Below are 27,049 nucleotides of genomic sequence, written 5' to 3'. Positions count from 1 at the left end.
TCTTCTTGTCCAAACTATTTATCATCCATGTTTCACTTCCATACATGGCTACACTCCATACAAATACTTTCAGAAATGACTTCCTGACACTTAAATCTATACTCGATGTTAACAAATTTCTCTTCTTCAGAAACGCTTTCCTTGCCATTGCCAGTCGACATTTTATATCCTCTCTACTTCGACCATCATCAGTTATTTTACTCCCCAAATAGCAAAACTCCTTTAAAATGAAACACTGAGTGAGATGGTGCAGTGATAAGACAAAACTCATTTTTGAGAGGACAGCAATTCAAATCCCTATCCAGCCACTGAGCTTTAGTTTTTTTGTGATTTCCCTGAATTGCTTAAGGCAAATGCCAGAACGATTCCTTCAATAGGGCACAGCCAATTTCTTCCCCAAATCTGAACTTGTGTTTTGTCTCCAATTATTTCATTATTGATGGGACATAATCCCTATACCTCCTTCCTCCCAACAATGAAAATTTTCTGTCTAATGAAATGCCCTATTTGATGTCTGAACTTATTGTAAGAACCAGTTTCACTGAGGTTTAAATATACCATAAAAGATAAAAATTAGTTCTGGGAATTTGCTTCAGAGTGGGTTAAAACTGGGTGAAGGAAGGAATAAGGAACAGTGATAGCAAAATAATTTGTATTGCAAATACTGATCTCTCCCATGAAGTAAAAACAACTTCACATCTTTTTTCCTTAAACATGAAGTTTTTGTGACTTTCAAAAAAACTCAATAAAAAACTCATTTATTGTAAAAAAGAGCAATTTATATTCAATAAATATATCATTTACTTTACATGATAACATGAATATCTTATAACTACCTCTACGAATTTATTTTATGAACAAATAATTATGATCACATGACAATGATAAAAGTGGGTGGCCTGAAAGAAAATAGCAAGCTATGCAAAAAAGTAAAAAGTTAAATTTTAATGATACATTGTGACCAGAATTTTTAATTGCTTAGTAGGGAACCTAAAAACATTATTTCCAAACAGATGACTTCATAAACACAATCTAGAACCTCTTGAAAATGACTTTATGTATAACTGTCACTGTTGCTCTTGCATGGACACAGACCAAATATGAAAAGTATGTATGATCTATCACAAACTAAGTTTCTTTAATACATTTAATAAATATTTGGCAGTCTTACAGAAAACTGAATCACAGTCAAATATTGATAAATACATTTGTCACCTATTGGGAACTCTAGAATAAACAGGGTGAAAACCATCAACATATCCCCCTAGGTTGTGATGGGCATGATTGTGTGGATATACCTTCTGAGTTCTAAAATTCTTGAACTCTTCTGGTGTTACTGTAATCTTTTCAACAAAATATTCTGTTTTATTACCTTCCAGATAATGAAGAGGTATATATTTGACTTTATTTTTGTCCTTCCTCTCAGGATCAGTAATACTATAACTGTATGTGTAAGGGACTAATACAGCTGTCTTATCAGACAAGACATTATCAGTATTACTTTGTGACTGTGTATGTGATAAATTGCCCTGACTTTCTGAAACAGGATCACCCATCATTTTTGTTCCATCTGAAAGATATGACTCTGATATATTTTTGCCTGAATCAGCTGCTCCTACATGCTTAGGTTTTCGCTGAGTGTACTGTGTATTTGCTAGGCCATTGTTTATAAAAGTATCTTTGACATTTTCAGCTTTTTTGTTACTTGCTGAAAATGGTTTCAAAGAGTTGCCAAAAGATGGAAATCTCATTACTGTCATACGTGCATATCTTTCAGCCTGAGCTAAGAGAGAGGCCAGTCGTTGTGGGAAAAACTGAACTGTGAGCTGTTGATGAGCTGGTTTCATTGATCTTTGAAAATTTGGACTTGTAGACCCATTACTATAAGCCCTGGAAGTATTCTCAGTGGTGCTTTTCCAGAGTGTAAATGAATGCTCTGCATTCAATGGTGGAGGGCTTAATTCAGTAGATGGGCTCCTTGTTTGCTTTTTCGCTTTTAGATTGCTGTCCTCTAAAATGTCCGATGAAATTCTTATATTCCTTACAGGTAGGAGAGTACGGACTGAAGAAGCAATAACGTTGTCTGCTGATGCAATTGCACTATTGTTTGTTGCTGGAATGGGTACGGAGTTACTCTCAGAAGCATTAACAGAGGTGGGAGGCATGGTGACACTGTCTTTTATTGTTTTAGGATTCAAGATAGGTTCTCGTATTTCAGGTTTAGGAGTAGCTATCAGTTCTCCTGGCAAAAATGTGGCATCATAATTTTCCAGCAAACTCCAAGAGGGCTGCTTATTTGATGTGTCTCCTAACCAGGAGCTCTTGGCAGCAGATGTTCTTGCAAGTAGAACTGGTTCTTTAATTTCTGGTCTAGCAGTATTCTCATCAGTTGCAGATGACGTACTGCCAGATCGTCTAGATATGGCAATCTTGCTACTGTTTCCATCAGAGTTATTGGTGTGTTGAGGTGGAACACTATCTGGAGTAACATTGAATAAAATCAATTGTGATTCATGAGTGCTAAGGGACCTTGAGTCTTCCTTAACATTGTCAAGACTGTTTGTGTTAGTATGGATTGCCTCTTGGTATTTCACTGGCTTCCATGACAGTTTGTCTATCTCTTTGTCACTTTGCACTGTATCTGTGTATTTCACATCTAACTGCTCTGGAGAATTTTCTGTGGTGTCACTGAGCTGGTATTCTGGTGCAGGATTGAAGCTTTCATTTGCTGATGTATGGCCAGCTGAGTTCAGTTTAATTTCTTGTATTTCTGTTTTCTCCTTCTGCAAAAAAAGAAAAATTCAATTTGGAATTTATTGACATTTACACGAAAAATAGACATAATGAGCTGTGATACTCAAGAAAATCATTTTTAATATGTCATATACTATTTTGCTCAAAGTAATCTGTCCATTTGAAAATAATCCCCTAAGAGGTTCTTTCTATTTTCCTTATCTGCAATCTTGTTTCTCATGGATCAAACACTGTTTATGGAATAGAATAGAATAGAATAGAATATTTTTATTAGCCCTTCAGTATTTTTCATACAATTGGCTTCGTCAAAGTTTACAGAGGGTTTTAGATTCAGTACGATATTCAAATCATTACAGAAAGGGGAGAAAAGGAACTAAAGACCATTTCTTCAGCATTATGTAAAACAATGTTTTATACAGTAATTAAATGCACACTTAAGAAAAGAATCACAGCAAATAACTAGCTTATATAATATCAAAACAGTTTCTTCATAACTTAGGTAAAACATCTATTTTGATGATTAGATTCTAAGAATTCTTCAGTTGTATAGAATTCATTGTTTTTTAGCCAGGTTTGCAATGTATTCTTATATTTATTTAGTGGTACTGTATGAGCTGAGCATGGTAACTTATTGAAAAATTTTATGCTTAAGTACTTATAGTTATTATGGACTACAGCAAGTCTTGTGGAAGGCAAGTCCAGCAGGTGACTGTTTCTTGTACTGTGTGCATGCACATCACATCTCATGTTCAATTTTTTCAGATTTTCTCTGGCATATATTAGACAGTTATATATGTACATGCTTGGCACTGTCATTACACCAAGAGATTTAAAATAATTTCTGCAGGACTCTCTGGGTGCTAACCCCTCCATGCACCTGATTGCTTTCTTCTGCCATCTGAAAATACATTCAGCCCCTGGGGAGTTACCCCAAAGCAATATTCCATATTTCAGTTGGGAATGCAAAAAAGCATAGTATGAGTGGAGTAGCAATTGCTTGCTCACACTGTTTCTTAATTTATACAATAAGAAAAGTACTCGTGCTAGTTTACTACATAGATAATTGGCGTGTCCTTCCCAAGAGAGCTTTTGGTCTATGATTAGTCCAAGTAATTTCATTGTTTTGTTTTAATTTTTAGTTACTTTGAGATTAAATATTATTTCTTCTGTTTTTGTTTGATTTATGCACAGCTGGTTAGCCTGACACCAGTTAGCCATTTGCATCATTTCTCTATTTTTGTCCAGTACACTCTGTAAGTTCTCTCCTGTACTTATTAATGTCATATCGTCAGCATATAGTATGTTCGTACACAGTATGTAATTCAAGAAGTCATTAAGATAGACAATTTATGTGGCTGGATGTGCCACATAACAGCACATCATCCTTAGGGAATGAATATAATAAGCACCATATGTTTGAAGAGATGACTCACCTTCCTTTTACATTATGTAATATGCTATGAGCAACTTAATCAAGGAGGAATGTGTTCTTCATTACAGATAGCATTATGAGTATTTGGCATATTAGGATATTTTACTTGACTAATTAAAAGACCGATTGCACAGAATTATAAGAAAACAAAATTCAAAACTCTTTGGATGCTTAAGCAGTTCAGAAGGACTTTTTGATGATTTTCGAACAATTGAAAGTCCAGGATGGAGCAACAACAATATTGGGGTAAATTGCTTCTACTCACCACATAGGGGAGGCACTAAGTCACATTAGGCACAATGAAAAAGAATGCTAAAAATATTTCATCTTTTTGATGAAGTACTACTTCAGAAGCAGAAAACTCATGCAAATTCTCACAAGAACCACTCACACACACATGGCCACTGTTGACTCTGGGTGCAAAGGCCCAACTGCAACTGCATCTGTTATGAGCAGCACTCTAGTTGGGGTGGGTAGTGGTGCTAAGAAAAAAGGCATGTGGTGGGGAGGGGGAGGAATAGCAAGACAGGGATGGGGGAAGATGCTAGTGCTGATGCTTACTATAGGAGCATGCAGGGACATGGTGGTGACAGGATAGGGCTGTTAGGTGCAGCACTGAGGGGGCAGGGAGGGGGAAAAGAAGAGGAGATAAGTAGAGAAGAGGAGAGGACTAGTAGGTGCATTGGTGGGGGTAGAAGGTGTGTGTAGTACTGGAGTGGAAGAAGGGAAGGGGATAGACAGGTGGAGGATAGGAACCAGTGAAGTTGAGGCCAGGGCGTTAAGGAACACAGGATATGTTCTAGGTAGAGACCCAGCTGTGCAGTTCAGAAAAGCTGATGTTGGTGGGAAGAATCAAGAAGGCACTGATTGTGAAGTACTCATTAAAGTTAAGCTCATCATTTTGGGTGGCATGTTCAACAACCAAATGGTCCAGTTGTCTCTTGGCCATAGTTCGGTGGTGGTCACTCGTGTGGACAAACAGCTTGTTAGTTGTCATACCCACATAAAATGCAGCACAGTGGCTGCAGCTAAGCTGGTAGGCCAGCTGGCAGATATATCACCAAGCAAGCCCTACCACAGTGACCCATTCCAGAAATTCAGCAGGATTTCCAGTTCGTCCTCAAGTCCTTAGGTCCATCCCAGAACCTCTCCCCAAAGTCTATTTCTCTCCTCCCACATTCCAACTTTCTACATGCTTCCTAAAGTTCATAAATGCAACTGCACTGGAAACCACACTGTGGCTGTTTACTGTGCTGTGGATCAACGCCTTCTATCCATTATCTGTAAGTTATGCTCTCATACAAAAGACACCAACAATTTCCTCCACTGACTCTCCATCGCTCCTGTTCCTTTATCACCTGATGCTCTGCTCATCACTCTCAGTGGCATACTCCTCTACACTAACATCCCAAATACTCATAGCCTTGCTGTTATTGAACACTATTTCTCGCAATGCCTGACCGACTCCAAACCTACAACCCCCTTCCTGGTTACCAAAACCAACTACACCCTGAACCACACTTTCTTCTCCTTTGAAGACATCACTGGGCATCCACATAGCTCCATACTATGCTAAACTATTCATGGACCATCTGGTGGAAACCTTCCTAATAACTCCAAATCTCAAACCCCTGATCTGGTTCAAATTCATTGGTGATATCTTCATGATCTGGGCAAAATTCCTCCAGAACAACACCTCCCCCCCCCCCCCTCCCATTTACTTCACCTGGACCTCCTCAGTCCAACAAGTCACATTCCTTGATGTTGACCTCCACCTCAAGGATGGTTACCTCCATCCACATCAAACCTATGAAACACCAACAGTACCTACACTTCAACAAAGTGCCACCTATTTCATGTCAAGAGGCCCCTTCCATACAGCCAAGCCTTCCATGGTTGTTGTATTGGTAGTGCCGAGCAGCCCCTCTCCAAACATGCCAAGGGTCTCACTGAGGCCTTCACAGACCAAAATTACCATCCGAACCATGTCTGGAAACAGATCTCCTGTGCCTTGTCCCACTAGTCATCTACCATCCCCCTGCACACCCAATGTCTGGCCACAAAGGAACATTCCTCTCATGGCTCAGTACCACCCAGTACTAGAGTAATTGAATTACAGATTCCTGTAGCTTTTCAACTACCTACCATCTTGCCCTGAAATGAGAAATATTCTCCACAGTATCCTCTGCACCATTCCCACAGCAGTATTATGCCACCCACCCAAACTATGCAATATCCTTGTCTATCTCTTCTCCAACCCTGCTCCCAACCCACTTGTATCATGGCTCATATCCCTGCAACCGACCTAGATGCAATACATGTCCCATACATCCTCCCAATACCACCTACTCCAGTCCTGCCACTGACATCTCCCACCCCATCAAAGAAAAGATCACCTGTGAAAGCAACCTTGTGATCTACCAGTTTAGCTGTGACCACTGTGCTGCTTCTACAAGGTCAAGACAACCAACAAGCAGTCTGTCCACATGAAAGGCCATGGAAAATCATGGCCAAGAGGAAGCAGGACCATCGAGTTGCTGAACATGCTGCCCAACACAATGTACTTCATTTTAATAACTAATTCACAGGCTGTACCATCTGGATTATTTCCACCAACATCAACTTTTATGAACTGCACTGGTGGGACTCTCCCTAGAATATATTCTTTGTTCCTGTAATGCCCTGGCCTCAATCTTCACTGGTTCCTGTCCTTCATCTGTCTATCCTCTTCCATACTCCCACTCCTCTACTACACATACTTCCTATCCCACCAATGCACTCACTAGTTCTTTCCTCCTCTTTACTTCTCTGCTCTCCCTTTTCCCCCTCCCTGCTCTCTCAGCACAGCGTCCAAATGCTGCTAACCTGTCCCACCCATGTCCCTGCATGCTCCTACAGCCAGCAGTAGCATCTTTCCCCACCCTTACCCTGCAATTCCTCTCCATCCTCATCCCAACTAGATTGCTGCTCACATCGGAGGCAGTTGCAGCTGTCATTTTGCACCTGGAGACAACAGTGGCCATGTGTGTGTGAGTTGTTCTTATTGGAATGTGTCTGAATTTACTACTTCTGAAGAAGTACTTTATCTGAATGCTGTATTATTTTCAGTAGTCTTTTGCACTGTGCTGATTCAGTGCCTCCCCTATGTGATAAGTAGCATTCTATCCTTTCCATATTTTTTTGAAGATTTTCATGGACAACACAAACTGTGCAACTGCTTCCACTTTTTAACTCATAGTTTGCTCTAACCAATGGGGCTGAATTCTAAAAATTGATATTTTTCACTCAGTGCATGTTTACATCTCCATGTTTAGATGTGAAAATCACACACAAGAACCAAAATTGTAAAATTTATGAGATCAGGTCACATAATCCTTTGTGTCCAGCATGGCAAACGATGCAGGAGATTGGGGAAAATACAGTTACTAATAGCCATATCATGTCATATGGTGGCTTATAGATAACGATAATGAATGAAGGTTTGTAAATGGTAATATAAAAAGCAAAATAAGTCATATCAGTGTATCTCATTGTTGTCTGTAATAACGTCCATGATCAGGTTAGTGTCACCTACCTAATAACTAAGAAGAGAGGAAAATTTAAAGAACAAAAGTGAATGAACACCTTGCAAATAACCCTCTGAGACACAGGAAATATTCATCATAAACCAGTACAATGTTTACTTCCACAGACTGCCTTGCTTGTTACAAGCAAAAAATGTGAAACTCCTTTGTGTTATAGCAGTTGCTACTTATTCCTGTTTAATAAAAATTCCATGGAATTAGTTCCGCCAGTTTCCTCTCATATTGACTGACTCAAAATTAGTATTTGTTGCATGAAAGACAAGCTTGTGGGAATTCAAATATGTAGCCTGATACTTGAGTTGAAAAGGGAACATGAGATTTTTAATTGTTTACTTATTATAATTAAAACCCTTCTATCACTTTTTTCTTAATAACAGGATGCCTTAGAGCACAATACTATCACAAATCACAGGTCCTGAAGCAGATGAATTGATTAGATTTGTGTATTTCCAATGGAGGTGCAAATAATCACAACATACTTGTGTATTTATTTTTAAAATTTACTTATTTTGAGGTTTTTTTTTTTTTTCCTCCAACTAGGATCACATTAACAACTTCAGTTCCTCTTCTTCCTTTGTTGTTGTTTCCTATTTTTCCAGTATTCCCTCATTTTCTCCCCATGAAGTCTCTTCCTTTCTTCTGCCCATGTTGTTCCCGATTTTTTATTTCTTCTGCTTGGAAAGCCTTCCAAATTTAGTATTTTTTTAAATGGTTTCTTTCTGCTATTTCTGATTCTTTGATGTTGTTTCTTTCTAGCTCTTTCCTTACTTCTGTAATCCATGCTATTGTCGATTTCTTCTACCAGAAATATAGGAGTATTAGTTTTGTTAGTCTATTTCCATCCATTTGGCAGAGATGTCTGAAAAAGGTTAATCTTCATTTGGCCATTACTTCAGGTATTTTCTCTATATTTTTGTAGATCTCCTCATTACTTCTTATTTTCCAACCATCTGCAGTTTTTATTGCACCCATTATTTTTCTAACAATTCTTCTTTCCAGTTCCTCTAGTTTGTCCATTTTATAGTTCATGATTAGGCATTCAGATCCATATAAACATTCTGGTCATACCACTGTCATGCAGTGTTTTAGTTTTGTTTTGTTAGATATACATTTCTTGTTGTAAAGATTTTTGGTCAAACCATATGCTCTTTCCATTTTGTTAATTATTATATCTATTGCAGATTTTTCTAGTCCATTCTGTTGTATAGTTTCTCCAAGATATTTAAATTTATTTGCTATTTTACCTATTTGTGTTTCTATGAATTTTGGCACATTTTTTTATATTTGCCATGAATTTTGTTTTTTCAGCTGAAATTTTGAGACCAGTTCTGTTTGCTATTTTTACCAGAAGGTTTCTCTGAATAGTTGCTTCTGTCAGGTTTTCTGAAAGTATTGCAAAATCACCTGCAAAGGCCAAGCAGTTTACCTTAATTCCATTTGTTTTCCTTCCCAGAATTATTGGTTCAATTTTGTGACTTTTTAGCTCCGAATTTCAGTTCTTTACAGTTTTTTCTTGAACACAATTAAACATTAAAGGTGATAAACTGTCACCTTGTCTAACACCAGTTTTTATTTCAAATGGCTGAGATACTCATCCCACAAATTTGACTTTAGATATTGTACCTGTTAGTGTTTCATGAATTATATTTGCTAATTTTGATTTAACACCAAATTATCTAATGACCTTAGCTATTGTTCTTCTGTCTATACAATCACATGCTTTCTTGAAATCAATAAATGACACTATTATTGGTTTGCTGGCTAACATTCTATGGTGAATTACTGACTTCAAGTTAAAAATTTGTTTTGCACAGGATCTTCCTTTCCAATTATTTTCAGTTATTTATTTATTAACAAGTTACAGGCCAAATGAGGTAAACAATCACTACTGTCATCCATTCAGCTGGTGGAATGTCCATGAGCACTGCCAGTCAGATTTATTTGATTGAGTCTTAAAATCCTAGCAACCAAATGTTCAAGTATAATAATTTCTATTCAAGCCACTAAAACACAATTCATGCTCAAATGCATGAGACATGACTTAATAAAGAGATATTATGAGCCTCTAAAAAGAACAGCTTGGTTACTACATTCCAAGCTCACCAAACTGCTTAGATTACCAGCCAATCCTGAGCAGCATTGCTTATGATGCCTGCCATTCACTAAGTCATGTATGCTGGCAAATTTTGAAAATAGTTGCCTCTGAATATATATATTTTCTGATCCTTGTGAAACACTGTATTTGTATTTTTCATCCTGCCACTGGGCTCATTTAACAAGTAACCATTCTGCCAATTCCATTATATTTTTGCCAATGTATGCCTAGCTCTAGTGGTAACCTTTGTTCAATGAAAGCTATTACCCTCTAATTATCTATTGTTTGATGCTATTCATCAGTGGTTATCAGAAAAATTACCAATCCAAATTAAATGTGTGAACTGTTGTACTTATTATACAATACTGGCACATTATTTTTTAATCAGTGTTCATGTACATTAACATTTTTATCTGTTCTTGTCTGCCCTTTGGTCTTCATCATACCAAATTGAAAGTTCACCACTTTCACTGGTTATTCTGTCTTGTTATTAGCCTTTCTTAATTTAGTGCCATTTTCTGTATGTATCTGCATTTTGTTCTAGTACCATCTCAGTTGGCCACATGTAGTAGTAAACTTCCTTCATCATTGTCTACATAGTCTCTAAAGTGAACAGTATAAGAAATCAAAACTGAATTTTAACAGAAATTTTCTTTCTTATTTTACATTTGTTTATTGTGTTGAGACTGAGCACATATCTTTTGTTCTTATACTAGGTCTACAACTTTGCTTCGGTTTTTTCTCGAAGTTTGGGTCTTTAATGCGAAAAACTTACAAAAAAATTATGATTCATAATATTGCCCATTGCTGGTCACTACATTCTCCCATCTTTCGGATAGCATACGAATCCCGTGGCAGAAGAACCGGACATCTTTTGTGGGGATCCATGAATCGATTCAATTTTGCACTTGTTCATATAATCAGAAGTGCTGGTCAGTCAGACTGTATGCCACTGATCGAAAAAGGTGGTAATCAGAGACAGTAATGTATGGAGAATATGGTGGAAGGGATAAGACTTCTCATTTCAGCATTTCCATGTATATTTTGATGGGTTTTGTGACATGGGGTCAAGCACTAACCTGCTGCAAAATTACCTTTACGTGTCTACCGCTGTATTGTGGCCATTTGTGTTTCAGTGCTGGGCTCGAATGCATCAATTGCTTTTGATAATAATGATGTCCTGTGACTGTCTTCATCTGTTTCAAATGGCTCTGAGCACTATGGGACTTGACATCTGAAGTCATCAGTCCCCTAGAACTTAGAACTACTTAAACCTAACTAACCTAAGGACATCACACACATCCATGCTCGAGGCAGGATTCGAACCAGTGACTGTAGTGGTCGCGCAGTTCCAGACTGAAGCACCTAGAACCACTCAGTCACACCGGGTGGTCTTTGCCTGTTTCAGTAGCTATGAAAACACTCTGTCTTCCCCCGCCTTGCTGGTCTTCGACATCAAAATCACCGTTCTTAAGGTGTTGAAAACATTCTCTGCACATCCTTCCACTAATAGTTCCATCAACATTGGTCTTGCCCAGCATTTTAAGAGTCACAGGGGCAGATTTCTTCATATTAAAACAGAAAATTAAAACTTCCAACAAATGGCAAGAAATGGGTACATAAGTTGACGTACTTAATCGAGAATAACCTTATGATGCAATCACAAATCAACTAATATTTTTATGGCATTACATTTACAGATGCCTAAGCTTATTGTATTACACCTATGACCAACCACCTGAACCCCACTTGCCGCTACTGCCATCTATTGCGAAATAGTGGAAGCAAAGTTGTAGATCTAATAGATACCTTCATCTCATTTAATTTACTTTTGTAAGAATTTTAAATAAACGCTGAATGAAGTGAGTGTCTTGCCTGCTCTCTTTAGTTTGCAAAAGAAGACTTTGCCGGCTGTGTTTATGTATTTATTTTTATGTGTGTAAAGTAAATTAAAAAAGAGGAAAATTAGTTATAAATTGAAAGCAGGTTCTAGTTTTATTTACCTCAGTGTTTGTAGTAGAGTCATTAGCTTCCTTTGGAGGATTGCAGTCGCCAGGAAATAAAGGCAGGATCCACGGTGTGCCAGACTCTAAAGGAAGATCCTTCTTGCATACTGATAAACTGGAACAATGAAATGCCATGATGCTTACAGCTATAAACAGATCACTTTATCTCCTTCACATGAAAATATTAAGCATATAATGATGAAATACGTATCTTGCAGGAAGCATGAGTGTCACTGAATATGTTTGGTGATATTAAGTTAAGAAACAGAGATTATGATTTTCAATGAACTATTTATCTGTGTGAGGTTCAAATTTTCAGGAGTTCTGCCCAAATGAGTTTTTGATTAATTTTTTTGTTGAAGCATCCTTCAGTGCCAAGCAATTATAGTTGAGTTCATTTATTTTCTTTTATTGTCCATGTCATAATTTATTACAATCTTCTCTGGATTGTGATACAGAAAGCTTCTGGGTGAGGAAGGCACACAGCAGTATATCTCAGATGTAACCAACATTAGAAATTTCAGGTTGAAGGTACCAAAATTTAAAATATATGTCTTTTGGAACAACATACCAGCATTCACTAAACAAATGGAACTACCACTGACAAACGGCCTTCTAGAACAGAGACAAAAACTCTTCAAGATTTCATATTTAAATTTCTTGTCAGAAGTTGAGAGAGAGAGAGAGACAAGAAAATATCTATGCACTGCAATCAACATAGCACTGAGATAACTAGTAGTCTTAACTGTGAAGTTGCAGACAGTTGTAGAGTGTAACGAGCAAAACAGTTCATATCAGTGCACAACTACTGACTAATAGAAACAAAGAAGACGTAGTGTAGAAACAGATTCAAACAGATGATAACAGAGATGAAAGAGTGAATGAGCTAGTATGCAGCATGGAGTAAAAGGCGGAGAATGGGACAAAAAGAGAGAAAAAAAATCAGAAAATAAAATTATGAATTCTTTTCTGCATTTCAACCCCTTTTTTCTTCCTACTAAACCCCCTTACTTCTGCCTCCATATGCAGTGTATCCTATTTGATCCAAATTGTGATATATCCTTAATTCTGTGCTTTGAGTCATCCAACTCATAATTTTTCCCCTAATGGCTGGCCTCTTACCTTTTTTGAATAATACTCCCTACTTTCTCTCATTTAGATGCTCCTCTCTATGGCCCGCCACTTTTGCACTCCCACTAGCTGCCTAACCCTGTCACTACTCAGGTTACCTTCCCTCCCTTCTCTGTATACTGTTTAAAACTGCAAGTTTACCCTTTAGCACTTATTGTAGCTGTGGAAAACTATACATCATGTATTTCAACAGCTGGTCTTCTTCTCATCTTTTTCTTTTGCCTTTGTCCTGTAACTGTTTGTGTGTAGTGTAACCCATGTGAAAGGTTGTCAACTTTTTCTAAATGTTTGGGAATTGTGTAACTGATGTGGGAAATCAGTACCAGCCTCGTATTCACCTAGTTGGATATGGGAAACTGCCCTAAAATTACATCCAGGCTGATGGAACACCAGCCTCCATTGTTAATCCACAGGGTGGATTCAATCTAGGGCTGATACAAAGTCTGAATCCCAGAGGCAGTCTGTTAACATGTGCAGCTCTCCTGGTGCGTTCACATTTCAACTGCTGATGAAGTATATAAATTCAGATGACAAAGAAATGTTTGGTTCCATTCTGTGTTTTTGTCTATGTGTCATCTCTATTTTAACTGTTAAATGAAATAACATCTATAATTTTGAAATGTTCTCTTGTATTCAGCTTGACTGTGCAACATTTTGGCAAGTTGACTTGTTGAAATATTGCACCATTGGTATGGTGACTGAAGATAGTAACAAAAAAGCATTTTGGCTTTGATCTAATCCCTCTGAGATTATATTTATACATTCAAATGCTGCTGAAACCATTGATTTTCCTTTCTGGAATACAAACTGTCTACCATTGATAATGTCATTTCTTTTAAAATACGACATAAATCTAATACATACACTACTGGCCATTAAAATTGCTACACCACAAAGATGACATGCTACAGACACAAAATTTAACCGACAGGAAGAAGATGCTGTGATATGCAAATGATTAGCTTTTCAGAGCGTTCACACAAGGTTGGCGCCGGTGATGACACCCACAACGTGCTGACACGAGGAAAGTTTCCAACCGATTTCTCATACACAAACAGCAGTTGACCGGTGTTGCTTGGTGAAACATTATTGTGATGCCTCGTGTAAGGAGGAGAAATGCGTACCATCATGTTTCCAATTTTGATAAAGGTCGCATTGTAGCCTATTGTGATTGTGGTTTATCATATGGCGACATTGCTGCTCATGTCGGTCGAGATTCAATAACTGTTAACAGAATAGGGAATTGGTGGATTCAGGAGGGTAATACGGAACGCCGTGCTGGATCCCAACGGCTTCGTATCACTAGCAGTCGAGATGACAGGCATCTTATCTGCATGGCTGTAACGGATCGTGCAGACACGTCTCAATCCCTGAGTCCAACAGATGCGGACATTTGCAAGGCAACAACCATCTGCACAAACAGTTCGATGACGTTTGCAGCAGCATGGACTATCAGCTCGGAGACCATGGCTGTGGTTACCCTTGACGCTGCATCACAGACAGGAGTGCCTGAGATGGTGTACTCAATGACGAACCTGGCTGCATGAATGGCAGAACGTCATTTTTTCAGATGAATCCAGGTTCTGTTTACAGCATCATGATGGTCACATCTGTGTTTGGTGACATCGTGGTGAACGCACATTGGAAGCATGCATTCATCATTGCCATACTGGCGTATCACCTGGCGTGATGGTATGGGGTGCCATTAGTTACACGTCTCGGTCACCTCTTGTTCGCACTGACGGCACTTAGAAGAGGGGACATTACATTGCAGATGTGTTACGACCTGTGGCCCTACCCTTCATTCGATCCCTGCGAAACAATACATTTCAGCAGGATAATGCATGACCGCATGTTGCAGGTCCTGTACGGGCCTTTCTGGACACAGAAAATGTTCAACTGCTGCCCTGGCCAGCACATTTTTGCAATATCTTTTGAGGAAATGGACAGTAGGTTAACTGGTCTGTAGTTGCCAGAGCATAGTCAATCTCAGTTTTTATATAGTGGTAAAACTCTGACTATTTTTGTGGTGGACTGCCCACATATGCTGCCACCATGATGTCAATGTTCATATTCGGCGCCACCCATGACAACACATTATGAGGGCACCTGCTTCACTTGGTGGCAGTGCAACCTCTGGACAAGCGTTCCCGGTGGTACACAGACTTCGTGTCATTATAGGATAACATAGTATGTGATCAGACTCAACATGGACTTGTACTCTTCAGTCAATGTTCTCTCATGCCTGTGTAATACCAGTGCTCACTGTAGTTGTATATGATTGTCGTTGTTGTTGTCAATAAAGAACTGTATATACTACAGTTTTTGGTGGTGAGGCTGTTTTGTCGCTGCATGTGTCCCACAAGTATGATGGATTCAGCATTGGTTCAGTCATTAAAAAAACAGCAGCAGCTTTCTCAGCAGCAATGGTAGTTTCATCAACAACAATAGCAGTTAGGTTTGCTTTGTCAGCTAGTTACAACTTTACACAGTGCCGTAGGCCCTTCACAATTCCCCTTTCCATGCCCAACATTCCCTCAACTTTTACAGTGTTGCAGGAAGCAAAGGGAGATTGGGGTTTGTACATGTGCCATTTGCAGCAACATTTCACAGTGTTTCAGGTGGAGGACCTGTCTTTGCAAAAGTCTTTCTTCTTGTCTTGGGTTGAGCCTGAAACATTTCATTTGCTTTGAAAACTTGTTCTGTTAAAGGACTCAGCAGCATTGTCATTTTCTGAAATGTATGAATTGCTCAGTTCTTGTTATCTTAAGCAAACCCACATCATTGCTTCCCATGTGGAATTTCACCATTGACAAAAGAAATTGGGCCAGTCCTATCAGGCATGGGTGGCTGACTTTTGCAGTTTAAGCAGGAAATGCAAATTTACCTGAGCTCATTGTCAAGGTTCCTATTCAGACTCTTTGCTACATGACGATGTCGTCCATTCTGCTCCAGACAGGAACGTATGTAGCAAAGCTTTTTGTTTAGAAGAGCTGACAGTAGAGGAGGTTTTGGCTATTGCTCAGGCATTTGAGGTGTCTCAGACTGTGAGAGAACAATTTGAGGGTATCTTGGATTTCACATCAGTGCGCGAGTTTCTGCAGTGAAGGAATTGTTCTGTGACACCCTCATCATGCTCAACAGGTTCATGCCGATCACAGTCAGACAATGCCCCCTTCTGACGTTGTTCCCCTCATGTCCTAATCGATCCTGTGTAGTACACAACCACAGTTGCTCATCACACTGGCAGGCACAGTGCACAGCTTGTCATAAGCAAGGCCATGTGGCAGCTGTCTGCTGTAGCTGCCTACGCTGCCAGTTCTCAGTTGTGGATGTGGAGTTTATGGAGGTTGGCTGGTTCACTGCTTGATTTGGGGGAGGAAACCAAACAGAAAAGTCATCGGCCCCATCCAATTAGGGAAGGATTGGGAAGGAAGTGTACTGTGTCATTTCAAAGGAACCATCTCAGCATTTGCCTGAAGCAATTTAGGGAAATAATGGAAATCCTACTCTGGACGGCCAGACATTGGTTTGAATCGTCACCCTACCGAATACTACTCCATTGTTCTAACCACTGTGCCACCTCGCTCAATATTTATGGAGGTCCATAGTACACATGGATGGCCAGGAGCTCAGTGTTCCCAGCAAGATCTATATTTGCTGCACATTCAGCTACATACCAGGGCCAATATGTCTGTAGTGAATATCGGAACTTTACACTTCTTGGGTCACCCTACTCTTTCCTCAGCAGATTATCATTTGGTTGGTCATGACTAGCAGCCTATTCCTGTTTGTGGCCAGTTCATGACTGACATTGCATATCAGCATCTCATGAAGGCAATTACATTTTTATCAGTCAACAGTGCAATGTCAGAAAACAATTTTGATCTCAGTGCAGTCACCGATTTTGGGTTTTGCATTCAGCATTTTCTGTATCTTGTTTCTGATTTCATTCCATTCCAAGCATTGGATGAGCTCTGCTGTGAGTTCAGGTCGCTCTTTTCTCCTGGACTGGATGTCGCAAAGGACTATGGTGCTCACATCACATTAAACTTACGGCCATTCCCAAGTTTTGTCATGGTTGGCTGATCTCTTTTGCTCTGTGACAGGCTGTCAAGGATGAACTGGACAGGTCACAAGACCTGAGCATCATTGAACCAGTTCCTTCTAGCCAGAGGGCTGTGCCTCTGGTGGTTATTTGTAAGCACACAGGGCACTTCATTTGTACAGGGATTTTAGGTCCAGTGTTAATGCCCAGTCAGCAGTCAATTGCTAGCCAATTGCACACACCAACAAAATTCTTATGAAGCTGGTAGGCAATGAGTGTTTTTCGAAAACTGGCTTAGCAGAGGTATACCTGCAGCTTTGTCTCAATTCTGCCTCTAAACAATTTATGGTTGTTAACACTCCCTTTGAGTTATACCAATATACACACCTGCATTTTGGCACACGAGTGCTCTCACCATTTTTCAGAGATTTTTGGAACAGTTGATGAAGGATTTACCATGCTGCACAAATTACCTTGATGACATAGTTGTCACCACACTGTCACAGCAGGAACATTTCACTAACCTTCATATCCTGTTCACAAAACTGAAAAAGTGTGTCTTAAGTGCAGTTTGAACAGTAGAAGGTTTTGCAGATAGAAATCAAATATATGGGACACTTTTCTAAGGGCAGCATCAGATCCATGGAACAGCAGATGGCAGCAACTGCCAACTTACCTTCACCACAGAACCTGAAGGAACTCCAGTTGTTTCTGGGAAAAGTCAGTTATTATTCCAAATTTCTCCCCAACATGGTGGACATCATTCCACCATTCAACAGCATGCATAAAAAGGTATTCCTTTCATTTGATCGAGCAGACCATGACAGAGTATTTGCCCCCATCAAGTCACTTCTCAAGTCATCACTGTGCCTCAGTACGTTTAGACAGGGTAAATAGCTTGGCATTGTCACAGACACCCCACACACAGGTTTGGAGAAGTCTTGGTTCACAAAAGTGCTGACATTATGAACTGCCTATGACATATGCCTCCAAAATGTTGACAGTTGCAAAATGCTCTGGCCATTGTGTACGCAGTCTGAAAGTCCCATGTGTTCTCTGTGGCAACAAATTTAATCTCATCATCATTTGTAAGCTGCTTTTGGCACTCTTCAGCTCATTCACACCTTCCTGATAGGACTGCATAATGACTCCAGCATTGGGTTTTGTTTTTGAGTGTGTATCACTATGAGATTCACAACAGACCGACAGCGCTGCATGAAAATGCAGACACGTCATTGTGTTTGGCCATGGGACCCGACCTGGTCTTCAACAGAGCTGAGGCTGTCTGTTTTCAGATTGATGAGTATTTGCTGCAAGTAGCTGATCAACTTCCAGCAATGGCCCATTTCACAGCCCAAGCCACCCAACAGCATTCTGTGCTCTGTCGTGTGGTTCAGTTTGTGTTGGACAATTGGCCTGAGCATTTGTCCAACAAAGTATCTGGTCTGCTCTACAACTGTTTCTTCCCCTGACATCAGCTGGCAGAAGTTGACTGTGCACTCCCCTTTAGCACCAATCTGATGACTGCTACACTGTTGTCCCTCTGGTCCTGTGAGCTTGCATACTTGCTCTTCTACATCATGGTCACTGGAGCGTGGCCTGTATGAAGGTCTTTGCACAGCGATTTGTCTACTGGCCTGGCAGTGATTAAAAAATTGAGATGGTCTTTCATGAGTGCGAACAGTACGCTGAGCAACAGGCACCATCACCACAGACTTACATCCAATGGCCATCACTCTGTTGGCCATGGGGCCACTTCCACATAGACTTTGTGGGCCCCTTCTGTGGTGCCATATGGTTGATAATAGTTGATGTACTGTCCTGCCGTCCATACGTCATGCAAATGCACTCCACCATGATGGAAGCTATTGCACAGGCTCTAGAGCAGGTTTTTGTGATCGAAGAGCTGCCCCGGATGATCATTTCTGATACTGGCCCACAGCTGCTTTTTCGTGTTGTTTCAGACTTTCTGCACTTGAAATGGTACTACTCACCTTACTTCTACTCCATTTCACCTACAGTTAAATGGAGAGGCAGAGTATATGGTGCACACATTTATGACTAAATTAAAGAAGTGCTTGATGGATTTGTCAGCAGATTCAGTGTTGCCTCTGTTTCTCAGCGCCTACAGGAACATCCCACTGAATGGTCGCAGCATGGCAGAAATCCGCCATGGCCATCAGCCTTGGATGCTGCTTCATCTGTTCTCCCTGCACCTTGAACTGAGATGCATTTGTGTCCTTTGCTTTATGCTCCAAGTAATCCTGTCTAGGTGCACACCTTCAGTCAGTGGCCTCGGTGAATGCTGGTAACAGTGCATGCAATGTGCAGTCGGCACATGTTCATGATGGATGCTGGTGGGGTATCCCTCTCCCACCATCATAACCAGCTGTGCTTTTGGTGGGACCGTGACCTACCACATTTGCAGTTGCTTTAGCTGCCCCTGGGGCCTGACGCCATGGGTGCGTCTCCGGGTGATGTGCTGTTGGGCGACAGTGACATCAGAATGCAGCTGCCAGACACTCTGGAGCCTCTGCCAGTGTCCAACAGTGGCTGCATGGATTCTGCCATTTTTCAGGGATTCTAATATGTGCTGACAGACTTGGTTACCATACATGTGGTTACAGTGTTGCCAGATTGGCACTCTTTAATGTCCTTTTCTGCCAGATGTACTCGCCGGACGAAATTTTGTGAGGGACATTTTTTTTATCACTGGCATGTGAGGAGTCATGCTGTGAGGCCTGAAGGAGCAAATTTTGCTTCACCCTGTATATGATATGAAAATATTTTAAGAACATTTACTTAAGAAAGTTGAACAATAAATTTGACTTTTGTTGTTCAAGATCATTTTATGAAATGCAATTGCTCATTAGTACTGTGTTGGATTTTTTTTTTCAACATTCCACTTCCAAAAGTATTATATCTACAGTTCACTTCAGCTTAATAGCCCAACAGCAGAAAGTGTAGCAGAGATGACTTTGGTATGCAAATGTAGTCTGACAGTCATGTACATTGGCTTACTTTTTAAATCTGATACACCAAGCAAAGCATTTAACCTATATCAATAATTTTTTAAATGTGTAAAAGAAGAGATCTAAAGTAGTTCAGCCAGCAGAGCAAATGAAATGTTTAGGGGATAGTTTAAAAACTCACTGAAATTGCCAATTTTTAAAGACCAATACTTCTGGACACTACACTGAATGAAGACAATTACAAAAAGGCTACCTATGTGCTTCCCTAAAAAAGCAGAAGATTTTTGCAGAAGTCACAGTCTAAAACATTATGGCGTTGGAACTATGTATTGATAAAGATAATTATTTGCTGGTGTAAGTACACCAACTTAAACATAAGTGTAACAATAAAAAAGATAAACAATAAAACAGATAATCAAAGCAAAAATTTTGAAAATGACATATAGTTAAAAGTAAAAAGTAAATTTAAGTAATAATAGTAATCACCAGGCAATAGAATTTTGAAGCTACTTCATTACTGCAACACCATTTCCTAATATACTAGCAAACTGTAGCTTTTAATTCCAGGCTTACCTTTTTCCAAAGCTATCTGTTAGTATAATTTTGTCAATATGCCACGCAGTTAATCCACTAGACCACCAGCCATTGTAAGCAGTGTACAATATTTGAACTGCATTTGGTTCTTGGAGAACAGGATGGGGAACCACTATGCGAGCCAGAGACTCTCCTGCCTTCAGCTCTTCATCGTCTTTCCTAGATAAATGACCAATTTGACCAAATTACAGCTACAGTGATAATAAAGACACGCAAACAATGGAAAATCCAGGAGACAATAATGGCAATATTATGAAAAGGAAGCATTACTACTTGTAGACAGGCACAAGAAAAAGACTGCTATACATTCGACATTCTTGGTAAAAAGCCTTCTTCTAAAGTATAATGGGCAGTAAAGTGAAAACATAACATCCATTACCATCAGACCAGGGAATGGTTCCATTCAAAGGTAACCACCACATGCATTAAGACATTTATCCTACCAGTTCATGAGGCAATGAATACCTGTTTCATAGAATGTGGTCAACTTTTGATGGATCCACAATCGCACCCACGCTTGCACTTACTTACTCATCTGACTGAAACTGACGTCCATGCATGTCCTTCCTCAGGTGACCAAAGATGTTAAAATTACATGGTGATAGATCCCGACTGTATGAGGACGTTGCAGTATTTCTGAACCAAATCGCTGAAGCATAGCCTTCGTCTGATTGGCAAGATGGATGTTGACATTATAGTGCAACAGCATGATTCCATCTGATAACATTCCTGAGTGTTTTGACTTAATGTCTTGTCACAGTTTCTGCAAACTATTCTCATAGCACTGTATGCTGATTGTGGTACCACACTCAAGGAACTTGACGAGCAGAGGGCCCCAGCAGTCGAAGGAGGTCATCAAGACATTACCAGAACTTGTGTGAAAGCTTTAGACTTATTTGGCAGGGCAGATGTGGGGTGTTTCCACTGTTGGCTTTGCCATTTGCTCTCGGGCTGTTGGGATGCTGTCGGACGGAATCATCCTGTTGCTCGATAACATCCGATAACATTCAATGAAACAGGAAATGATCATATTGTCTCCCAGTGGGATAAATGTCTTAATGCATGTGGTGGTAAACTTTGGAGTGGTACTTCTGTGATCCCATTGAGGTGGGTGTTTGCTTTTCATTTGACTGTCCCTTGTAGAAAACACACACACATTCACACCAGCACATCTCATACACACATGACCACTGTCTCTGGCCACTGAGGCCAGTGTCAGCATAACACTGTAATTAAAAAATACATGCACTTTCTTAGTTTATGGATAATTGCATTTAGTTAATGTGTCAACTAATTCTTCACATGCCTGGAGAATTGCTTTTGTTATGTAGTAGTACAACTATTGAAATTTAAAGCAGAAATTTTGCATACTATTTGTTATTTTAAATATTTTTTACAAATTATTCTTATTCAACATTTTTGAAGTGTAACTAGATTTTGAAAGTTAAAAAAGGTAATGTTATCATGAACTCAAAGGTTGGTTAGAAAAAAACAGTGCTCTACTGACTACAGTATTTCATCACCACCTCCCAACTCTTAAAATGAATTTCCCATCCAGTTATAGAGGGTCTACCATTAAATGAGGACTCTGAACCATGGTGCAGCTCAGAATTATTGTATGACTAATTCTACATCTACAACTATAGTCTCCAAACAATACTGAAGTGCATGGCAGAGGGTACTTCTCATTGCACCACTTTGTGTCATTTCCTTACATGTCATTGTGTGCACTGTTATTAATCTAATCGTGTCTTCACAGTCCCTGCAGGAGCAGTATGCAGGGTGTTTTATGATACACTCCTAAATTCCTCACTTAAAACTGGTTCTTGAAACTTTGTAAGCAGACTTTTGTAGGATGGTTTGTATTTGTCTTCAAGCACCTGCCAGTTCAGGTTTTTCAGCATATTTGTGATGCTCCTCCATGAGGCAAATAAACCTGTGAGCATTCATGCTGGCCTTCTTACAGTACATTCAATATCCCCTGTTAGTCTTATCTGACTCAGGCTCCACACAACTTCAATAATATTTGAAGATGGGCTGCACATACCAGACATATGTTTTGTAAGCAATCTCCTTTGTAGATGGACTCCATTTTCCAGGTATCCTACCAATGAACTAAAGTCAGCCACCTGCTTTAGCTATAACTGAGCCTATTTGAGTATTTCACTTCACATCTACAAAATTTTACACCCAAGTATTTGTAAGAGTTGACTCATTCTAACTGTGAATCATTGGTATTGTTGTCATGTGATATGTCATTTTTTCATTTTGTGAGGTGTGCAGTTTTACATTTTTTTAACATTTAAAGCAAGTTGCCAATCTTTGCTCAACTTTGAAATGTTATCAAGATCTAACTGAATATTTGTGCAGAATTTTTCAGACAGTACTTCATTATAGCTAACTGTATCGTGTGAAATTTCTAGCATTATTATTTATATTGTCTGTCAGGTCATTAATATATCACGTGAAAAGCAATACTCCAAATGCACTTTCATGGCATGCACCAGAAGTTACTTCTGCATCTGTCAGTGAGTCTCCAACTGAGATAATATTAGCAAACATTTCCTATGGTGAAAGAACTGATATGTGAAATAAAAATCCTAGGAGTGACAGGGATCAAATCACTGATCTTTACCACTTAACCAGTGTGCCACAGAGACACTCTTTTGGCAGTTTTACTGAAATATTTCATGGTTCAGAAAGGCATATGTTTATTTACTAACATTTATAGAGGTGGCAAAATAGTTAATAAAACCAGTTCAAAAATAACACTTGTAAGGACACACAAAAATACCACAGTCATAAATCAAAACATACTAAAACAAGTAACAGATAATCCCCTCTCCATGGGAGATGTATGTGACAATCAGTCCAAAATGTCAAACCTTGGACTCCTCTCTACAAAAATATAACATGATGGCTGCTGCTTTGTCTAATGGTATCATAGTATTAAGGTGGGTGACGTACAGTTTGTCTCAGCATAATGATGTACTTTATTTTCTGGTATGTAATTTCTGGTATGTAATTTTGGTATGCCTCATTTCCATGACAAGCTGCTTGTTGCTCCTTTTAGGTTTTTTACTGGGGTCCCTTAACCCACAAGGCAACAGTACACAAATTTTATGAGACTAGCCTCAAATTCAAGTTGTATTCCCCTTGTGCAATAGACTATTGAATATTAGTCCCTTGTTTTAAGTCTACTGTTTTGACACATGTCACTCTCACAATCAAAGCTGAGCTTCAGATACATGCCAGAATCATTTAAACTGAATTACTCTAGTCAGGTTTCGTCTTCCGTTGCTGTGTGTAGTGGGTATACAGGAAACATATTTTTGTACATTCTGTCTATTGAGTTAAAAACTGACTTTGAACATTTGACCTTGTACAATCAGTAGTTTATAAGATAAATATGACATCAAAAGATCTCACTTGAAGTTGTGTGCTATTTTAATGTCTGCTGGCCTAATGTTTTTTTGTGTTGATAAGAAGAAAGTGTTCAAATCAATACTGCACGTTCAAAGCTGTGATAAATACTTGGTTACACAGGGTAATAACTTTCATGAGGAACAACATAATCACTATTCCAAAGAATTAAGTGTGAAGGTGCTGTTTCTTTTTGTTTTCAACTAATATTTATAAAGAAGTCCAATAATTTCCTTTACTTACTGAGTCAGGGGAAAAGTTTCATTTATTTCAGAACTTCCAATGAGTGTGATCTGTATTTTCCCATAAGTAGCTACAGGCTCTGTCTTAGCTGAATTTTCTACCCTCACATGGTACTGATGAGCTGTAAAAGAATGACACTAACATAAATCAGTATCTGTTCATGTAATACAGTTTCTATAACAGGAATATCATGAAAAAAATGGTAATGTTTTAAAGAAACATTACAAAAAAACCATAATGCATGTGAATTCATGATCTTATAGACAAGTTTTGATACAAGTGCATTAACTATGTAAAGTACAGAAATCGCTAATAAACAATGTCACATAAGTATCTTCGTTCACTCACACAGAAAGTACTATTGATGCCACCACGAAAGAAAACAACCAATGATGTAGACATTACAGAGGACAGAAATGACAAAGCAAGATTCAGTATTTTAAAATTTAATCATTTTTAAAATTCCTATTAAATATGATTAAAGCAATTCTTGAGTTTCTCCCGGTGTATTTGATAGTCAAAATATCCACGGGTGTGCTGCCGGTCTATAGTGTCCAACCAGCAGCACACCCGTGGATATTTTGACTATGATTAAAGCATTTTATGGTAGTGATTAGCTATAATAAACATGATTAGGGATTTAAATCAACATCACTGAAAGATTAAATGAGCGGTCTACACATAACTTGCAAATAATAAAACAATAACTGAGCAGTGCTTACCACAGAATGGTTCTTCATCTCTCGTTATTAGAAATAATGTACCACGGCCATGGGACCGATCTGCATAATAGCCCATGTTGCCACACTGTCGATCACCATTACATGGAAAACACTCTCCTTCCAAGAACTTCTCATATGACTCACAGGGGAAAGCAGGGAAATGGCATCGTGGGGAAACCGAGTCAGTGAAAAATTTGTATGCCCTGCGGTGATTACAGAGGCTGCGACCTTCAATCTCAGAAGCTGAAATACAAATAATCATAAAATAATAACATTGGTCTATCATCACACATCTGTGTCATTTCACATTTATCAGTTATGATCCAGTTTACTTGCTGACCTGACCTGTCATTTTAGCGACTCCAAATTTCTTGCAATCAGTTTCTTTCTATGTCTAATGTTATATGGCAGAAATGAAGAAGCTAAAAGCCTACAATGTATGCTTTTTCCAATCTTCTGTTGTTTAAGTTCCAACAGCCAAAAGTGCAATGTTTAATTCAATACCTGGTGACCATACACAGTCATTTGTTACTGATATATATGAAACTTTCTCATTTGATTCTCTTAGCTATGTAACGTGAGTGCTATCTGCTGTGATTGTATGTTTTGTTCAAGTGGCCAACTTTTTTATTACTGTTAATGTAATATTACCATCAATAGCTAGATATTTACATTAACATGTATCATACAATCTATTGAGAGGCTACCCTGAATTTTAACAGGGAGAGGATGGTGGGTGATGATATTAGTTTCGTAGTGAATGGTAAAGCAGCTTTGAGATCTCATTTCAAATATCTCTGGGTACACTAGTCAATGGGTGTTACATGTTCTGGCTTTCTTCAGAGTGATGGTATGTTTCTACATCTGTTTGTTTGGCAGGGCAGGTTGCATGTTCAGTGCGCAAAATTTTTCTCTTAGGGGAACAGGGTGAGGACGAGCAGCTGCCATCCCCTGCCCCTCACTGGATATGTCTTTGTAACATATTATTTTTTATTAGGCACTAGGTTGCATGTGTAATTAAAAAAAATACTGCAGTGCCAATTCTTTCCACTATTTAAGATGGAAAAACCTTCACTATGTACATTTCATTTCATGCTGCAATAAGTTCCAGTACAATTTTGTGGCGACGCATCTATACCACAGGTGTAGATAGAACATTAAAACTGCAAAAAGGACCAATCTCATACATAGTCAACCTTAAAATAGAAGGAATCATATAGGCCTGCCTTTAAGGAACTCACGTCAGCCCTACTGAAAATATACGCCTATGAATTGCTATGACAGAGAACATTCAAATACTTCCCTGGTACCATGATATTTAGCTGCTTCCTGTATCACAGCTGAGATGCTGTGAAAATCAATAAATGCACTGAAGCTGTTAATATCTACCAACTGGGCAACAGAAATAATTCCTGAAGAATGGAAGGGAGCAAATATATGCCCTTGCTTCAAGAAGTGTGACACTATACAAGTATTCAGCTGCCAAGAGAGTTCATTACTGGAATTTGGTTATAAAGTCTGTACAACACTGCAGCTAAATCACATGAAACCACTGACTGATGGAATTGTGGACCCTTATCAATGTGGCTTCATCCCTGGACAGTCAACTTTTCATCACATATTTACCTTGAGGTAGCTGATAGCAAACTTTTATGAGCTCAGGCAGGAATTGCACCTCATCTTCATTGATTTTCAACAAGCCTATGACAGCACTGACTGCTCCATGTTACACAAAATATTGGAGGTATTTTACATCCAATTGAAACACATCTAATTTTAGCTTACTACTCATCTTGTCAAGTACAGTTTGGCAACCAACTTTTGCCACCATTCAGTATTTAAAATAGATTGAGACAAGGAGATAGTGGTTTGGGCACATCTTTCAATCTGATGTATCCCTTCCTAACCAAGTCCCCCTACTGCAAAATGCTCAAGGGGACATCCAAGGACACAATGGAAGTATAGAGTACCAACAATCCTCAAACAAGTGGAGCCAACAGAAGAGTCTATGTAACTATATCCATACAATATTACATTGAATCTAG

General features: G+C 39.0%; 1 protein-coding gene across 2 annotated transcripts in view; it reads right to left on the bottom strand.

Annotated features, from left to right (window-relative positions):
- Window positions 1-831: 831 nt before the first annotated feature.
- LOC126470998 (uncharacterized) overlaps window positions 832-27,049 on the bottom strand; it is a 398,099-nt gene continuing 371,881 nt past the window's right edge. For both annotated transcript variants that reach the window (XM_050099049.1, XM_050099050.1), the window contains 5 exons: window positions 25,005-25,247; window positions 24,283-24,403; window positions 20,596-20,775; window positions 11,869-11,986; window positions 832-2,783 (listed from right to left, as the gene is read on the bottom strand). In XM_050099049.1, coding sequence (XP_049955006.1) covers window positions 1,212-2,783; window positions 11,869-11,986; window positions 20,596-20,775; window positions 24,283-24,403; window positions 25,005-25,247 — 2,234 coding nt within the window. In that variant the 3' untranslated portion in view covers window positions 832-1,211. The remainder of the gene's footprint in view (window positions 2,784-11,868; window positions 11,987-20,595; window positions 20,776-24,282; window positions 24,404-25,004; window positions 25,248-27,049) is intronic.

Source organism: Schistocerca serialis, chromosome 3 (assembly GCF_023864345.2).
Source record: "Schistocerca serialis cubense isolate TAMUIC-IGC-003099 chromosome 3, iqSchSeri2.2, whole genome shotgun sequence".
In the NCBI taxonomy this organism is placed as follows: domain Eukaryota; kingdom Metazoa; phylum Arthropoda; class Insecta; order Orthoptera; family Acrididae; genus Schistocerca; species Schistocerca serialis.
The sequence above is the reverse complement of the archived record's forward strand: the minus strand, read 5'-3'. Positions and strand labels throughout refer to the sequence as shown.